This window comes from Copadichromis virginalis, linkage group LG6 (assembly GCF_057382275.1).
Source record: "Copadichromis virginalis isolate Kocher_CV1m ecotype Utaka linkage group LG6, C_Virginalis_male_GT1.1, whole genome shotgun sequence".
NCBI lineage: Eukaryota > Metazoa > Chordata > Actinopteri > Cichliformes > Cichlidae > Copadichromis > Copadichromis virginalis.
The window spans coordinates 1,536,811-1,555,421 of record NC_140623.1 but is presented as its reverse complement, the minus strand read 5'-3'; the positions used below and the strand labels follow the sequence as shown (position 1 = coordinate 1,555,421).

Below are 18,611 nucleotides of genomic sequence, written 5' to 3'. Positions count from 1 at the left end.
TGCAGCCCAATCTTTTAGCTCTGACACTCGCTCTTCGGGATTATTCGTAAACTCAAGTGCCCCCCAACCCGCCGATGAGAACTGCAACTGTTTTTTTTTTTTGTTTGTTTGTTTTTTTACAGCTGACACACTTCCCATTTCGATCAGGTCAGTCTCTTTTTCACTACTTGTATGGCTCGCTGAACCCTGAACCTAGTAGCTAACCACAGCGTAGCCAACAGCAACAACAGCGCTGTTACTCAGTGACAGCAAACAGGACACACACTGCACGCGCGGATCCACGCCCTCTATCTCTCTGCTTGTGTTTATATTTCATTCTGAGCCCGTAAAAGTGGTTCTAACCCGCGGAGCCGGCTCCAAAAGTGTCCCCCAGTGTTATTTTGTGAGTCCCGCGGACGGCACCAAGTCAAACACAGAGGGGGGTCTGCTGTACGAGCTCGTAAAAGTTTATTAACGACGGAATTAGCTTCAGAGGAGAGATGAGTGCTTCTGTTTTCCCACCCTCTCATCTCCAAAACGTTAGGTTTCTGCACCAATGAAGGGGAGGGAGAGACAGGAGGAGGAGGAGGACGGGGTGGTGGTGGTGGAGAAGGGGGTGTTTAACAGTCCTACAACCATCTTCTGTCCCGTTTATCCGCCATATAGGCCAGCTCGATACTGCCGTGAACTAACTTCCTGCATGTGGCTGTAGCTTGAACGGGATTTCTGGGCTGAGCGGTCACTGCTGCTGTCCATGCGTGAGCCTCTTCTCCCCCCTCCGTGGATGGTGCGGAGTAATATCATCTGGAGAGGCCAAGGCCGACATTTTACCCCGGTCCGGAGGAGCATTAACTCGGAGGGGACATCCGAGGACACGCGTTAAGGTAAAGCCCGTCTCGCAGCTTTGTGCCTTTGGACAAATACACAAGCATTTACGTAAAGTTTTACGACCGATAATTAACTGACAAAATATTTAAAGCACATATAGAAAAAAATATGACGGCTTTTAACGGTCTTCTGTGATAAAAATGGCTACTTTCACACGGATTTACACACTGTAGCTGCACGATAAAGAACTATACTTTTGAATTTGGAATAATAAATGCACCGCGTTCACAAAAACATCTGGAAATATATGCTTTCCACGTGCGATATACGTAACAAGTTAGCGTATATATATATATATATATATATATATATATATATATATATATATATATATATATATATATACCAAATTACACTTTTACTACCCCATTTCACGCTACATAACGCATTTATACCGTTTTGTTTATGTTTCCTATATGCGCGGCCAGGCAGCTTTTGCTCCCGGTGTTTATTCTTTGTAATGGCTCAAACTTTACAGTTGCTCGCCGACAAAGCCTACATTTAATGACGGGCATAACTTGCCTCGGCCTGTAACAGCCACCATCAATCGGCAGCAGCACCTGCAGGTGGACCTACAGAAGCCAAAGTTGTTCTGAGATTTATTCAACTTTAATGTAACGAAAGTCCGAGTCGGTGTGGACAGAGAGTGGCCACCTGACCGCAGCTGGGGCCGTTAAAGCGCCGGAGCCCGTCCACAGGCTCTCAAATCGGCCGTATTAACAATTAATATTGGACATCCGGTGGCACTGCCAGCTGCGCCCCATTTTTATTGTCTGTGCGCTGAAAGGATCCCTGTTGTCTCGGCTGGATACTCCGCGAAGCGTGGTGGCTGATTTAGGTAGGAATATTTATTTCTGCGTTATATTGCAGTTTTAAAAAAGTAAACTAAAAATGCATAAAATGTGAATGTGAGGTGTGAAAGAGAAAGGCTGGATGTGGGAGCGCGGCTCTCCAGCTCGCTGTGCCATGCGGGACACGCTGCTGGCTGCCACCATGGCACCTTCCCTTCGTGCTCTGGCTCTTTATGTGCTGCTGCTGTTGTTGTATCCAGCTGTGCGGGGACACAGCACCGTTGTGCCCCGTCAGTTCGATTCCACCGACCGGGTCAGTGATTAAAAGATTTATTCGGGAATATTGCGGACGCGCACTGGATGTACGGGGAAGACAGGCGAGGGGCGGCAGAAGGGGGCCACTTTTGCTCTCCATCGTTACGGGAAACGGAGCTCCAAGGACACGGAGAGGCGGGGGCGCATCCAGGTCGTTTTGGGTGTTTGTTCTTGTATTTTTTTTCTTTGCAGTTATTAACATGTTTTAATTTTATTGCTGGAGATGCGAAAGATTTTTCCCAGGCAGACCGACCTTTGTCCGCCGCCTAGATTTTTGGAGCTTTAATTTGGCAAATTGGCTTCCCAGACAGACTGACAGCCAGATCGTCTCTCCTCCCCGCTCTCCCGCCTCCTCCTCGCTGTTTTCGGCCACACTCTCTGCTATCACAGCCTCTCACTGGGCTCCTTCTGAATTTACTTTTTTCTCACTTTCAGTCTCTCTCCCTCGTGCGTAACCTCCATTCATTCGTGCAATTTGCCATCAGCCTGGAGTTTTTTTCCCCTGATTATTTCTGAAGAGGCCTCCAGCTGCAAAAGGTTCAGTGTCTGGTCAGACTGCTTTAATTCTGCCTCGTGGTCCAGTGTCAGAATGACTTGCTTCCACTCCCACATTTGTGCGTTATACCCAGCTAGCACTATACTACGTTAATTCTGAAAGTGCAAAACAAGTTTTTATGGAGAAAGTGTGGTAGTATATGGAAAAAAAATACCATAAATTATCACATGACTGTTTGAAACTTCAAAAATAATAATAATCATAAGAGAAATAGCTGGCACTCCTTAGGCAGGTGCTATACTTATATCCTTGCTTGCAGACTGTCATGAGGACAGCTGCCACACCATGGACATGTAGTCCTTCCTGTTATACTTTCAGTTAGGTTAGGGGCCAGTTTAAGCAGTTATGTCTAGTTGTTCCATTGCAGTGTTTCATTAATGAACTTCTGAATACTCAAGAACTCTCACTCTCTGGACTTTGAGTTTCATGTGGTGAGATAGTTCACAACTACTGGAGCTCTACAGAAGGCAGAAGGCAAAAAACTGAAATTTTGACTTTTTTTTATTTTTTTTATTTTGGTAATCTTAGTTTAGTTTTTTCCTCTCTCTGTTTTCCAGGTTTCTCTTTTAAAACACCTTTCTGTAAGTATTTGGGACCTCAAAGCTCCAAGAGCCACTTTACAGTAACATCTGCTGTTTTGATTCCAGGCATGAAGCCATTCATTTCAGTTGCATTTTTATTTATATAGTATCAATTCACCACAACTGTCACCTTAAGTCTCTTGACATTGTAAGCTAAAGACCATATAATGCTAGAGAATAAGGACCAACAACCAGATGTGAACAGCGTTTGGTGACATTGGGAAGGAAGAGCTCCCTTTTAACAGGAAGAGACCTCCAGAAGAACAGGCTCAGAGGGGGTCAACCATCTGCAGGAGAGAAATTAGCAGTGGCCACCTGGTAGCATTCACTTTCAACCACCATAAGCTGCTGCTTCTTATAGGCATATGAAAGTATCAGTTGTGGTTGAGCTATGCTCCTGATCTGTTTTAGTTATCTTTTGGAAACAGGCATCGTCAGGGCAGACTCCTCTAACATGCATTTGCGAGATGCTAGCATGCTTTCTGAGAAAAACTAAGACATAAGTGTCATTTTATTTCAGTTTGGACATTACGAAATACATAAAACACTACTGTTCATTGAGCTCCCTCTGCTGCAGTCTCGCTTTCACAGCAGCCAGTTTCGTTCGACAATGGCATTGAAAGGACGATTTCTGAGAGAGTAAATTGGAAAGCCCTCAGATTTCTGTCCAGAGCCTCATTAACCCTCTGATAGTGAAGCTCACCCCCCACACTTACTTTCATTCTTGCAAACAGGGGAGCTGTAACTCTGGTGTCATGGCGATGCTCTTTACCCAAATAAAAACCCCACCACAGGCAAACCGTTTTTAAAACTGCCCGTGTTGGAATACAGTGGGGCTGAAACAATTCATGGATTGGTCACCTAGTTCATCAGCTGAAAATAACCAAGAACTCATTTTGAATTTTAATGTTGTTTTCTTTTTCTTTTTTAGTTTGAAGCAAGAAGTACGTCCTTTTTCCAGCACGTCATTTGAATGACAGTAAATAGACTGGATCTGCATTCTTTATTGTAGCTTGGGTGAAACAATGTGTCAGTTTGGAATGTAGGAAATTGTAAATAAGTTACGTGCCTTTTTTATGATTATTTTCACACACAACAATTGAGAAAACAAATGCCAGATGAATCAATAATAGTGCAACTGTTTGCAGCTTTTGAATGTACTGTAGATTTGTTTTGGAAGGGTACATTATGGCGTGACACAGATTCTTTTGAATACTCTGCCCTGTGTTTCATAACAAGCTGTTGCAAGGATATGGGTTCAGTTTTATTTTGCATTTTTCTGTGCCCACACAGTGTTCACCGGATAATTGCTCCAGTGCATTTGTAATAGACTAATAGAAAAGTCAGCTCTAAGTGTACATGGGGTTAGAAATGGCTGCAATTACTGTAAGTTCTGAAGGCATCGAAAGGTCCTCTGTGGCGGGGGATGGCTGGTGGGGGGCCTCCATAACAAGGAAAAGTAAATTTCGTCATGCACCACCTGCACTACATGAACCATTTTCTTACCGCATTGTGAGTGTTAGCATATATATTTACTTTGTCAGTGTGCGTCCAGTGTTGTTACATAAGCCACAGTTGTGCAGGCATCCACTTTGCTTGCAGAGTCTTGTTTACAAAGCGCTAAATGCATCGTTGGCTGAATGTAAAGCCTATGGTTATTGGTTACTGTTGACTTTTTTGTTTCCCCGCTGCCTTGCTGTGAACTCTGTGAGTGTGTTTATGAGCAAAGAGCCCTTTGGACTGTGCCCTATATTTAACCAATGTGCACAAAAGGATTTCTCAGCTGTTATTGCATGAAGCCACCTATATCAGCCATGGTATGAACAAATATAAATACAAGTCTGTTTGGTGTATCTGTTTCATTGTGCAAATTTCCCCTGTAGAGGCAGCAAATAGCTAGAGGAGCGCTGTGTTCATATAAACAAGATTAAAAGAAATGGTAAATAGTACACCATGGACACATTTGCATGTGCGCTTCGCTCCTGTTTGCAGGATATATCAGCACCAATGTCGCATCCGGCAACAGAGGGGAAAGTGGCGTGGTAGCCTACTAAATGCCATTTTGATTTATCGTATTCAAAAGCTTTTTTTTGCTCTGGTAAGTACAGAAATATTCAAAGCTGGCACTCAAACAACTTTATTGTTGGTACAAGTGAACTGCTTCCATAATAATCTACATAGCTTTAACCCTTAGTGCAAACTCCCAGAGCTTCGCGTTTCAAACGGTCCCGCTCTTTGTGCTGTAAACTTTATGATAAATAATGTGTATCTTTTCTTCATTTGTATGAAGCCTGGATTATTATATTTATTCCACCCGTTGGTTATCAGCTTCAGAGGCCTGTTTGTGTCTGATAAGTGTTTGTGTACACAGTATGTTGGTAGCTGGCTTGTCTCATGTGCCAAATACCAGTTTTCCATTTGGCGTGCCAAGGCAGTGTCATAACCGCCCAGCCAATCCTCATTTCCTCATTCTTGTGTGCCTGAGGTCAATCCACAGAGAACGTATTATGGCATTGTTCTCAAACACTGAACCAGGGTCTGTGTGAGCTGCTTTCTTCGACTTTTCCACAGGTACTGAACAGTAGGTCTGCATTGTTCCTGCGGCGTGTGTGTGTGTGTGTGGGTGTTATGTTGCTCGGTATTTCATCATGTTGCCATCTGAAAAGAGCCGGGTGTATTCGGCGCCTGCAGTGTGGCCTCCTCCCTTCTCCTTTAAGGGAGAATCAGAGTTTTGGTTACACAAACATTAATGAATGGAGCAGCTGAAAGCAACGTCAATGCTCAAGTTTACCCGTATGAGGCGGAGCTAAAGAAGCAGTTCTTCAGTGGACCAGTAAGATAGTCCGATGAAAAGCGATTTACTGTGTGTGTTCGTCTGCACCACTGTTGCTCATAAACAATTAAAACACATCAGTGAGTCACAGTGTTGCACTGTGACATGTAGCTTCAACATTATTAACACACTGCAGAGGGTTTTTTGTAGCTTTTTTTTAATCTGGCGTGCAATCTGTTCTGCATCTGTTCGTGGCTGAAAATGGTCACCGACAAATGCACCATTTCTTCCTGTTCAATGTGGAATTGGTTGAAATCTGTGAATTTTCCACCCGCCTGTCCTGCACCTCTTGCCTCTCTTCCCTTTCTATTCTAAGCCCCTTCAAACAGACAAGTACACGACACATGCTTCATGGGGCTACAAATAGGTCAATGTTGACTTTTGACTTTATAATTCCTGCGATACTGTATTCAGATATCGGTCCAGTCTTTACTCAAAAAGCTACGCCTTTTATCAGTGACAACGTGCAGATCTGTGAGGTCAGTTGTTTAATTCTGTGTTTAACACACCATCCGTCAGTGTCGGTGGGCCAGTTGTTAGCAGGAGATGTAACATAGTGTGAATGAAATTATCAGCAGAGGGTTAGAACTTTGTAGTATTTCGCATTAGCATCGGTAATAATTTTGCTTGTGCATTACTGTCTAAAAGTCTTGACTCACCCCTCATTTCTTTATATTTTTCTTGCAAGAAGCCACACTTTATTTTTTAAAGAGGTCTTGAGCTACAGGTTTGTTTGTTTTTTCTTATACTAATTTTCAGTTCTTGTACCTGTGTGAATCATTCAAACATAAAAAGGCATCTGACTCAAGGGATAAACCAATGTTCTGTTTACACATAACAGACAGTTTGGTGCCAGACAAAAGATCTGGCAGGTGTAAAAACTATCTGCAGCAGATAAACTGAAAGTCATGTCCTTAAGAAATACGAGAAAATCCAGCAAAGACCTGACACAGGAGAGATGCATCTGGTCTTTCTGATAAACCATCGATGTTTACCAAAACCTCATCAGAAGTCTCAGTGGAAGGGAGGTTGTCTTGACAGAGAGAAAACACTGAAGCATGCCAAATTACCCAAGAACTCGACTGAAAATCAGTGGCAACAGGTCTTATAAAGTGAATTTCAAACTTTAAATTTTTGGTTCAGATCGCTATCAATATGTACAGAAGTGGTACAACAGTAAGTCTCTGCAGCCACCTGTAAAACACATTGGAGGCTCTGTCGTGTTTTGGGACTTGCATATCAACCAGTGGTGTTGGGGATCTTGTCATAATTGGTGGAATTATAAATACAAGAAAACACAAACAGATTTTGAGCCACCTTGAAATCTGGAAAGTATCTTATTGGCAATGGAAAATAGGCTGCCCATTCAGTGAAAGAATACCTGGATAGAAAAAAACACATTGGAATACAACAGTTTTGGATTGGCCTCCTCAGAGCCAGGCGTTATTGAAAGAATGTGGGATCATGGTGACAGAGACGTAACAATAGGCAGGAAGCAAAGCCTGCCTACTGGAAGCTGGGAAACTATTCTGCTCCGAGAAATTCTGAAGACTACTTAAAGGAATGACAAGAAACCTTGCCTAAGATTTCAGGCTGTGTTGAAAAATAAACATGGTCATACCAAGTATTAACTTTAAGCTAGTTAGAATTGTACAAACTCCAGTTTTTGCCTTATCTACTGCATTTCCATGTGTTTGCACTGCTAATTTCCCTTTTTTCTAGCTAAATGTAAAAAAATAAAGGGTGGCTCAAGACTTTTGCACAGTACTGTATGTTTGGAGCGGTTGTTCTCAAGTTAGTTGGCATGACTGAAAGTTCTGATTATGATGCTATCCCTGTCAGGCTCTGTGTCTCTTCCTCTTGGGAAGCTTTTATTGCACTCAAAGTTGCAGAGCGTTTTGTCATCAATGCATTTATTATTGTTTCATGTCGACTTTCTTTTGTGATAGCCAGTCTACATGCAGTGTGTGCAGATAGCTGGCCACGGTATCTGTAAGGTACTGAAACTGGAAGAACTGGATGCATATCAACTTTGTACTTTTCACCTGATCTGACTTGAAAAAATGGCAGTTTGTCAAAGTATGTGACCACTTCAATAATATAATGCTGAAACATTATTTAGGGTTTTAAGTAAGGTTACTTGTGATGTTTTTAAAATGTAAAAATAAAACAAAAACTTATTTTTAAAGATTTATATTAATAAAAGAAGGAGTGAATCAGTTGGGCAGTGAAGAGAGCAGACAGAGATGGACTGACTTCTTTCTTTTTTTGTTTGTTTGCTCATGACCTTGGCAGTCATGATACAAGCTAACACAGCTCAATTCAACTTGTCAGCTAAGCTTAACTAGCTTGCTTTGCACATTTTTCACTTAGCTGGACAAGAGCTAATATTTAGCCTTGAGGATATTGACTTCCTCCTGCCCTGCATACTTTAGCCTTTTGATTCCATAGCATACAAAGCATGGAAGCTGTGTTTTATTGACAGTTCAAACTTAACTAGTGCTAATCTTTAGATGATCTATCCAAACTCTTCTCCTTTCCAGCTCATTGATCCTCATCCCACACTGGTCATGTAATGTTTAACAAATGAACATCAAAGTTCTCCTTTAATGCACATAACAGTATAAATAACAAATGCCAGTGAATCACATGAATGCTTTGTCACACAACAGAATTCAACCTTTATCTGGTGCATGAAAGCTTTTGCATTTGCTGTTTTAAACACTCGTTGTTAGCAGAGGTTTCTCAGGAAGTGATATGTCCTACATTTTTGCAGCACCAGCATGTTTTTTTTTCATGTTGAATGAATGGATGTATTAATAGAAAGCTAACCAACTAATGTAAGTAACAATAGCTGCCGCTGTAGAACAGACAAATAAAGAGCTCTGAACTCATTAATGTTTTGCTTTACAAATACAAAATATATTAAAAAAAACCCACCACAATAAACAAACGAAAGTGAATTTCACAGATTGCCCTTGTGAAATGTTTTCTGTCAAAGAAGCCCATTCATCTAAGAGCAGCACTGTGGATCTGTTATTAAAAAGACACATTTAAAACCTGCATTGTATCATCTGTACCGCTGTCGTCTCCTCCTTTTGTGCCGATCAAACAAACTGAAATCAGTAGCAGCAAACAGACAACTTGTACTGCACGAAGCCAACAAAACAATATAAGGCTTATGTAACACTGTAACATTTTTGTGTTCATATTATGTATTGCATCCCAAGATTTCATTGTCACATTGATTTGCTCCCTTTTTTATTGTTTTCTCCTTCAGGCTGAGAAATCGAGAGCTGCAGAGCTGCGACATGTGAAAAGAGCTCACCCACTTGGCCTACTCACCTCTCAATCTTAGGTAAGTACTTTCTTCCATTTCTCTTTGTCTCCTTTTATCTACCTTCACTTCTATCTTTGTGATGAACTCTTCTTTCCCTCTTTTGTCTCTGCTGGTGACATCTCAATGCTCAGACCGGAACTCAGTTGAGTTTTTCGCTGCTAAACTCACTCACACTCACGTTGGGACTGCGACCTGACAACCTCCTGCCTTGGGCATGCCTCAGGTAAAGTAGGAAAGCTACAGTGGCTCTCACCCATCACCTCTGAATTATCCTACTCCTTGCTTCGGTGTTGGATTTACTCTGTGTCTGTGTGTTTTACCTCCTTTCCAGCCGGGTATGAATGGGATGGAGCCTGCATTTGGCGAGGCCTATGGGGGGCACAGGGGTCTGATGAGCCCCTACCCTCTGGCCATGTCGCCACAGGGAGGCAGGACAGAGTACGACCAGGTAAGACAGCACAACATGGACAGAGCCAAAGCTCACGCAGCTTATAGTGTGACCTCGGGTAGACACTGTATAGTACACACAGATATATTAATAGCTGCCTAATTTGAGTTGGTGAGTCATTGTAGCAATTTAAATGATGTCATTAGTGATTGATCTATTAGTGGACAATACCGTGCTCTTACTTTGAAAGTATATCTTATTGGCTAGCTTGCTGGCTGTCAGTACAGTCACAGTTCAGCTGCTTCCCCAGAGAGGATTTCACCCTGATGTCAGATCCAGATCCAGCATCTGCACCTGGTGATACTACAGGAGGAGGAAACCTGGTTCATGTGTAGCGATGCTCAGCTCACTGAGGCTGCAGAACAGAATAAGCACTGTGATCACCAGCCTATTTGTCTATAAAGTGAAAGACTTGCAGGAGCAGCAGCTGATTATAATGCTCAGTTATAAATTTGCCAACCTGCCAATAATCAATTCTTAATCTCTGGGAAAAAATGTGTTTGTCTTTAAGGACAACAAAATATGACCTGTTTTTTATTTGTAATGTAGATTTTTTTTTTGCTTGCATCTCTACATTTATTGTTCAATCTGTACTATAGTTTTGTGTTTATTTTCTTCAGGAAAATAAACACGGGCCACAGGCTTGATGATGATTGGATCGTGAACCATTTCCAATCCACTTGATCTTTAACCATTACAGCTTTCACTACACCGCACATTAGAGCTATTTCTCAGCTGTATTTAAACACGTGCTTTTATAAGAGCACGGGAAGAAGTCTGGAAAGACTTATCATTAAACAGATGCCCAGGTAAACTGTGCTTTTATGATAAAGCCTATATTATTAGGTTACATACAGCGATGAAGTCATCCTTCCGCTTCAGTGCTGTCACATAATCCTCCTCCTCTGTCTGTGTGTGCATTGATGCATTAAGCTGCTGCATGTCTCTTCTCTTTAATGTCCTATCATGCCTCTATTAGGAATATAATGAGAGCTCAGCAGCAGTAACCGCAGTGGCAGAAGGTCAGGTGGTCAGGCTATGGCAGAGTGGGAAATGTAATTGGGACACGAGACTGTTGTTTGTATTCTGTTTTTGGTTTCTGCTTGAAAAGCCATTAATCCTCTACCACTCTCAATCTTTTTGTATATATATACATCGCAAATACAGTTTATTTATTTATTCAGCAATGTTTAAACATCATGCCTCACATGAAAACAAGACCAAATTCTTCACGTGGCATCTCAGTTATCAACAGTCAGTGTATGTGGGCCAGGTGTGAAATAATCCTGACAGGATTACGGCACTGGGGGAGGGTGGGTAATTTTGATTAAGGTTTTTTTTCCCCCCACACAACTCAGTCTGACCTGTTTTAGTAGCAGAAGTAGATTCACAATTTAAAATGCTAGTAAATGCTGTCATTTTACACCAAAATAATCTTTAAAATACTGAATGATTTAAAAGTTTGTTTATTTTTTTGTCACAAATCATATGTTTAAGTGTCATTTATCTCTGTCCCCCTTTTAGAGTGTGCTCCTTATGCTGGGCTCCCCAGCATTGCCAAGGAAACGGCCCTTTGAGTTGCTAAGCGACCTGGTGGACGACGGAGGCTTTGGTGAAGACCTGCACCCAGAGCGCTGGGATGTGTCCGCGCTGGATGAGATGGCTCGTTACACCAAACTGGGCCTTGGGGTCGGAGGGGAGCTGCTGCCCTGCTCCGAGGAGGCTGTGCTGATGGGCTGCTGGGGGAGGAGTCGGGAAGAGCAGGAGGAAGAGGATGAGGAGGAGGAGAGGAGGAGGAACAGACACGCAGTCCCTCCTGGCACCCCGGAAGTCCAGAAAACTGCTTCAGGGAAGGAGGAAGAGGAGGAGGAAGGGTGTATCTCTGTTGCCCGGACAACAGAGCTGTGCGTTTCAGGAAGAGTGACTGAAGGTGGACAGGATGAGGGGGTGTCAAGGGAGCGGACGGTGGAGGTGTATCAGGTGGCCCAAGAGGAAGAGGAAGCAGCAGCAGCTGCAGTAGGACTGGCTCTGGAGCACTGCAGTGAGGAGCACAACTACTCCCTGAGCCAGGGAGGGGAGCTGGGGGCAGGACCTGCTCACAACTCCCAGACAGAGGAGGTGCAGGTGGTGGAGAATCAGCAGGAAGAGCAGGATAGGGAGGACAGCCAGGCCGAGACCGAACTGAAGTTGGAGGATGAGGATGAGGAGCAGGACGAAGACGAGGAAGAAGAGGAGGAAGAGGGAGAGGAAGGAATGGAGGAGACAGTGGTGGAAGCTGAAATTTCGAGCTCCTCGGAAACTGAATGTGGTGAGTTCTGGCTTCAGTGTGTGTGCGTGTGTGTGTGTGATGGCGAGGACATCTCGGCTCATCACAGCGCGGCCAGCAGCCTGTCTGCCCACACACAATCCATTTTGTTCTGCCTCCAGTCCAGACGAGACCTCAAACCGTCTCGTCTGACTTGGTTGGCTGAGCACAGGCACATGTGATACCAAATTTTGCGGGTGTAATTCCCAGACATCACACTGCTTCAGTGACTACAGTGTTACTGTTATAAAATGGCTTTGAGGGCTGAAGTGTCTTTGGGTATTGAAATACCATCTGTAACAGGCGCGCTGCTTTGTTTCTGGGATGGGGTGGGGGTTTAGCTGAGCACGTTAAATAGGGTATGAAAGTTGGTACAGATTGTTAAACAACCATTACAGAAGAACGGGATTTCTAAGCAGCTTCAAAAGCAACATAAACATGCCAGCTACAGACTGCAGCATTCAGCTGGTGGCTCATTAAAAACCATTTTTCTTGCCTCATTATTTCTTTACAGCCCACTTATCTCTCATTCACAAATATCAAAGGTACATAGTACGACTCAAAAGCAGACTTGATCAGTTAATTCTACAACTATTTTGGTAATTGCTTAACTGTAAAGATGCCAAACTATTACAGATTTTTTGCTTCTGTGTTTTATGTAATACAAATAGTAGAAATAGTCTTTGCTTTTCAGACTCTAAATGACAAAAGAAGAACTTTGAAGCTGTCACACGGGTTCTGTGAAATTTGACATTGTTTCATAGTAATGGATTTGTTGCTGTTGTCTTCAGGATGCACAGTTTGTGTGCTAAAAAGCATTCCTACAACGTGTTTCAATGACCAGGACTTTTTGTAATTACTGCTAAAGAAACATTTGTTTTCTATGGCGGATTGAAGTCTCCTGGTCATAGCACCTTTGGGTGCCAGTACTGAGTACCAGAGTTATCATAGATGTGAGCTTTCTAATTAAATATTTTCAGTATTTTTTTTTTTAATTTTCAATTCTAGTTTCAGTTAAACTCTGGCATGAGTTTACTGTTATTGTTGTTGTGTTTGGTTTAGCTTTCATTAGTTTCAGTGTCAGTTTTTGTCTTATTAATTATTACTATATGAAAGCTATTTGTTTGGGACAGAATGTTGAAGTGTTACATTACAGACAGATAATATTTTGAAACTGATTTGAATTAGTTTGTGAGGACACTGTAATGTTTCTGGGGATGTTCAAGCATATTATTAATTATTAATAATTGTAATTATTAATTATTATTAATTTAATTAATTATTAAAGCAAATTATTTGCTAGTTGTTCATTCTGACAACAACGTTTACACTGAGCTCGCTTTAAGAGGATGGAATTAAATATTGGCCTAACAAATATTTTGTTGTTATTATAGGAGCTGTATGAAATTTGTAATCACATTCCTCCTTAATCAAATGTTGTTGAAATGTGTGGCACTTTGAAATATGTGTTTGCGCTCTGTGTGGTGTTGCAAACACACACTACGTCAGATTAGTTTGGCTAATTTTAGCAGTGTTATCAGCAGTAGCCTGACTTTCTTCCATGCTACTGTCCACATCATGATACAAAATATGGTTATATGTAGCTTTGGTTGCTTGGATATATTCCACTTTATTCTGACAAAGCTGACATACAACTGCTCTGTTTTTTTAAACATCAAAGTAATGCAGAACAGAGCCGGCTAGCAAGCCTGTCATCTGTTTACTTTCACCCTCACTCATTTACAACTTCCTTTTTTTTAACATAGATTTCCTACCTGTGTATAGAAAGTGTGCCACATAAATGCATACAGCTAGATAAAGTAGATGTGTGTACAGTAAGATAGTAAAATGGGTAGTAAAAAAATCGAATCTTAGCTCAGTGTGACTTTACTGTCTTTTCTGCACTTTCTCTTCTTCAGTGCACATGCACACCCTCTCTCTCACACACTCTCTCACAGACACAAACACACAATAGATAGGTGATGTGAACAAAATATTCAGTTTGAGCACAATCTGTTTAATTTTTGTAAATGCAATGAAAGTTTACCTGCAAGAGTTGAACCCAAAATAAGAGAGAGATAGAGTGAAGCCAGCAGGGAAAGTCATCAGCTTTTCACTCAGCTTTAAATAAGTTAAGAAAAGTTCCATCCATCCATCCATTCGCTTCCGCTTATCCTTTTCAGGGTCGAGGGGGGCGCTGGAGCCTATCCCAGCTGTCATAGGGCGAGAGGCGGGGTACACCCTGGACAGGTCGCCAGTCTGTCGCAGGACCAACACACAGGGACAGACAACCATTCGCACTCACATTCATTCGCACATTCACACCTAGTGACAATTTGGATTATCCAATTAAGTTAAGAAAAGTTATGAAATGAAATTTGCACTTAAACCACAAACTAACAAGCCTGACATTAAAAGCACCTGAACTGCTGCTGGTTGGTGTTAGCTTCTTCCATGCTGTGTTAATATGAAGAGTACACTGGTGCTGTAGAGCACAAAGGTGCCCACCCACTTTTGGAAGGTCTCCCATGAATTCATGAAGTGAATTGCCCTTTCATTTTTTCTATTGACATTTCAGACAATTCCTTTTTTAAAGGTAAAGGTACAAGATAGTGTACATAGATACTTTTAACAACAAAGGAGCTACTGATGCAACAATGCCATACAATTCCCAGAGTCTGCATTGAATGACTTCCAGCCTTCCCAGATTTACTCCTTTTCATTATTCCAGTATTGTACAATATCCATCCACCCCTCCATTTTCTTCAGCTTCATTGATTCAGGATCGTAGTTGGGCTGAACGCTATACCGGCTGTCGGTGAGTACACCCTGGACGGGTCACCAATGTAGCCGACATAGAGAGAGAGAGAGACTATTATTCACACTTACACTCACACCTACTGCCAATTTAGGCTCACCAGTTAACCCATGCATGTGGAAGGAGTCTTACATGCCCCCAGGGCCAATGCAGGAAAGGTCTGTATGGCCTAGTTATGTTACAGTGCTTGGTTCCTGACTGTCTTCACTTTTAAGATTTCTGAAGTTTCATCCTTAATCTTGACACATTTCTATGGCAACCGTAACCTCCACCAGTCAGAGACGTCACTGCTTCAAGGTAGGGTTGTGGGTAGAGTAGTTATTTTCTGCAACATCATGAATGAAATTCTTTTTTTCTTTTCATATTTTTATATTAATATTAATATTTTTATATTTTATTTTTATTCTTTTTATATTCTTTTTAGAAAAAAACTATCACTAGGTCAATATCACTAGGTAAGTCAGCGGTACAAGCTGTTAGTCAGCGGTACAAGCTGTTAATCAGCATCCCTATGGAGAATATGAATATGGTTTTTCACTTCTGGAACTTAAGTATTGGGGTCTTTATATCAATACAAGCTATATGTTGTTAAAATACATACTGCCACCAGTTTGCTGCATGACTATGACTGAAATGGATGCAGTGTTGTTGAGTTTAATTTCTGCTGCATAAAACTGAGTAGAATCACTGTGAAAAATTTTAGAACAGCTTCAATATCATCACTGTTTATTGACTTGATGCTGTAAGGCTGTTATTTACTCTCCTGCTGACTGTTTTGATTAGATGAAAGTGAAAGAAAGTCAGCTTTTTAAATGTCACTCTGGTTTGCTCATAAAAAAAGGAGCTTTCATTGTATTTCAGAACTCAACTGAGTATCTCTTATGTAGATGTGGGGATGTTTATTCTGGAGGAAATTTGAAAAAAGCATGGAGGTCTTATTAGGTCAGCACAATATGAATCCTCCCTCCCATATTTGCAACATGTCAGTGTGAGTTTTAGGGCAGCAGTTACCACTGAGACCTCGGTGATATTTTCAATAGGAAATTGCTATATCGCAATTCTGATCACTTTCAGCGATAAACACAGCTGTGATTTTTTTTTTTCATTCTTGCTACTGCACAAAAAGATCTGGTGCCATGACTTTTAAAATCCTGCTTACAATCCAGACACTAAATACCATCAATTGGATTTTCAAAACTAAACAGATGAAAAATTGTTGGGCTCATTCATGGATTGTATGTGCAAAAACAGTGCAAAAAATGAATTCTTGGATTGGCCACAACAAGCAGTCAGTTGTTGCCTGAGTCATGGCTTGCTACATAAAGGCTGATAGAAAGTGTGCTCTGATTCGCATTTCTTTGTCTTTGGCTTCTGAACACTTGTCTATGACGTGTTGCTGCTCTGGAGAAATTTACAGATAGCTTGCTAAAGGTTTTTGTGTTAACAGGTAAAAGATCAGGTTACATTGACATTACAGGGAAGCAAAGGATGCAGAGGTTTAGAGTTGAAAGACTTTGTTTTGTGATAACTAACATTCAAACTAACAGGACTAAACTGGAGGTTTCTAGGCAGTAGTAAAATGTTGTAGTGTAACAATTAGGTACATTGTAGTGGCCTAATCCCTCAGTAATAAACAGATGAAGTCACTGTTTGCTGAGAGCACAGAACATCATCAGAACCCTTTAATGTGAGATGAGTTGTTATTCCCAAACTACAAGCCATGAAACATAAGCATGTATGTTGATAACACCTATGTAAACTGACTTCCATTCAGATTAGCATCTTTTCCCAGGCCTTTTCTGCCTCTAATCGGCTTTGCGTTAGATAAACAAATCTTAGGCTTCTCGTTGCAAGGTAATAGAGAGGTCGGTGGCTCGCTCTCAAAGAGCGAGGTCCAGCTCGTGTTTCAGCTGTCGCAAGACACAATTGTTGGTCCTTTGTTCCTGTGGTGTGTGTTTGTGTGTGTTTGTCCTGTTGAGCTTTTATTACCATTAGCCCACAGCGATAGCAACGGTATAAATGACGGATTGTAAAAATGTGATGTGTACTCGCTAAAATTGATGATGGTTGAGTGAGTTTAGGAAACCAGACAAAAGGCTGAGAAACAGAAAACCATGGAGCAAAAGATCGAGTTGAAGGGGGAGCGCAGACAATGGCGTTATCTGCAGACAGGACCAGACACCATGATGTTACATAAGCTGTCTGTGTGTGTGTGTGTGTGTGTGTGTGTGTGTGTGTGTGTGTGTGTGTGTGTGTGTGTGTGTGTGTGTGTGTGTGTGTGTGTGTGTATGTGTGGACTGTCCACTCATGAATAAAAGCAAGGGCAGGACTTCACAGTTATCAAGTTCAAATCTGATTTAATCACAGCAGAAACGACTGTGTTCACTGTGACAGCGCCATTATTCGTGGGTCTGCATGCCTGAGGCTAATCTTCTATGACGTCTTTGTGTGAAACGGCATACGTGCTGGTGGCTTTGTCATGAGGACATACAGCATGTGTTTTTTGGATTGGGGCTCACAGCATGATCTCATAGCGACCAAACATAAACACGAATAGCTGTCAGTTATGATTGGGTTGCATTCGTCATTTCACTTGCTGGGTATTTCTCTTCTAATAAATATTGCATATGTGGCTGTCAGCGTTGTCCACCTCCAAGATTCACTTTCCTCCGGAGCAGTGTGGCCTGGAGCATCAATGCTGGATTTGGATTATCTCGTCAAGCGATTCTGTTGCAACATTTTAACCAGATTACGTTCAATAAATGTTATTTGTATGCTTAAAAAATAATGAAGATTTAATTTTCTCATTGCTATTTTTATCAGATTCTTCCAGCCATTCTGAAGAGCCATGAAAATATTTTCTAATGTGAACTATGGCTTGTGGAGCCGGTGTTGTAGCTGTAGGTTTCTATGACGCTTTACATTTCTGGCATCCTGAACGATTGAATTGAGTAGAGGGTATTTTATCACTGCAGTTTCATATTCATAAGTTAAACACTGCAGCTGTTCTGTGATCACTCAGAGAGTCAGAAGCAACACAATTGCTCTCACACAAAGCGCACGCTCTGCCTGGGTTGTGCTGAATGGTGTTGAGTAAGTATGCCTCACTCTGAGCTCAAGCTCCAGCAGATTATTTTATCTAACTGCTAACCCCTAAATCTTATGACAAAGTAACAGTGTTTTCAACAGTGAGGTGAACTGAAGCATGATTATTACTGCTGCTGTGGGGAAAAAATACACGCAACCTGTAATTACCTTGAACAAAGAACCGCAATGAAAGGGTTGTCTAATGTCATTATTCGGACATCATCTGACACAACGCACAGGTTAAATGTTGATGCATCGCTGAGAGAGAACGGTAGAAGCAACAGTAGGTCTGGCACTTAGCGCTCGGTGCTCAGGCTCTGTGGGGATACAGCTGCTGCGCAGAGAGAGCTGCAGGAATGAGCGAGAACTGTGCTGTTCTTAAATATTTTCCCTAGTTGTAGCTCACCAGAGCGGTGTGAAAGTGTGCACCTTTTCCCAACAAAGAGCCTGATTATCACGTTTGAGATGAACTAAAGCTCATACACTCACTTGCCAATTTATTAGGTGCACGTAACCCTAACAGGTTTCCCTTTCCCTGCCTTCTGCCTGGCACAGATTCTACATTCCTCAGAGATTTTGCTCCCTATTGACATGACACACTGTCACACAGTTGCTTCAGATTTAAGGGCAGCACGTGATGTGAATCTCCCGTTTCACCATGTCCCAAAGG

At 41.8% G+C, this 18,611-nt stretch overlaps 1 protein-coding gene across 5 annotated transcripts in view; it reads left to right on the top strand.

Annotated features, from left to right (window-relative positions):
- Nucleotides 1–18,611, top strand: part of LOC146706881 (uncharacterized) — a 30,620-nt gene continuing 12,009 nt past the window's right edge. For 2 of the 5 annotated variants that reach the window (XM_085458177.1, XM_085458181.1), the window contains exons 1-6: nucleotides 1–147; nucleotides 646–863; nucleotides 9,224–9,301; nucleotides 9,415–9,506; nucleotides 9,615–9,731; nucleotides 11,256–12,039. In XM_085458177.1, the coding sequence (XP_085314303.1) occupies nucleotides 9,498–9,506; nucleotides 9,615–9,731; nucleotides 11,256–12,039 (910 nt within the window). In that variant the 5' untranslated portion in view covers nucleotides 1–147; nucleotides 646–863; nucleotides 9,224–9,301; nucleotides 9,415–9,497. Of the gene's footprint in view, nucleotides 148–576; nucleotides 864–1,614; nucleotides 1,706–9,223; nucleotides 9,302–9,414; nucleotides 9,507–9,614; nucleotides 9,732–11,255; nucleotides 12,040–18,611 lie in introns of those variants that run through there. The other 3 variants (XM_085458179.1, XM_085458178.1, XM_085458180.1) reach the window with 3 other exon arrangements.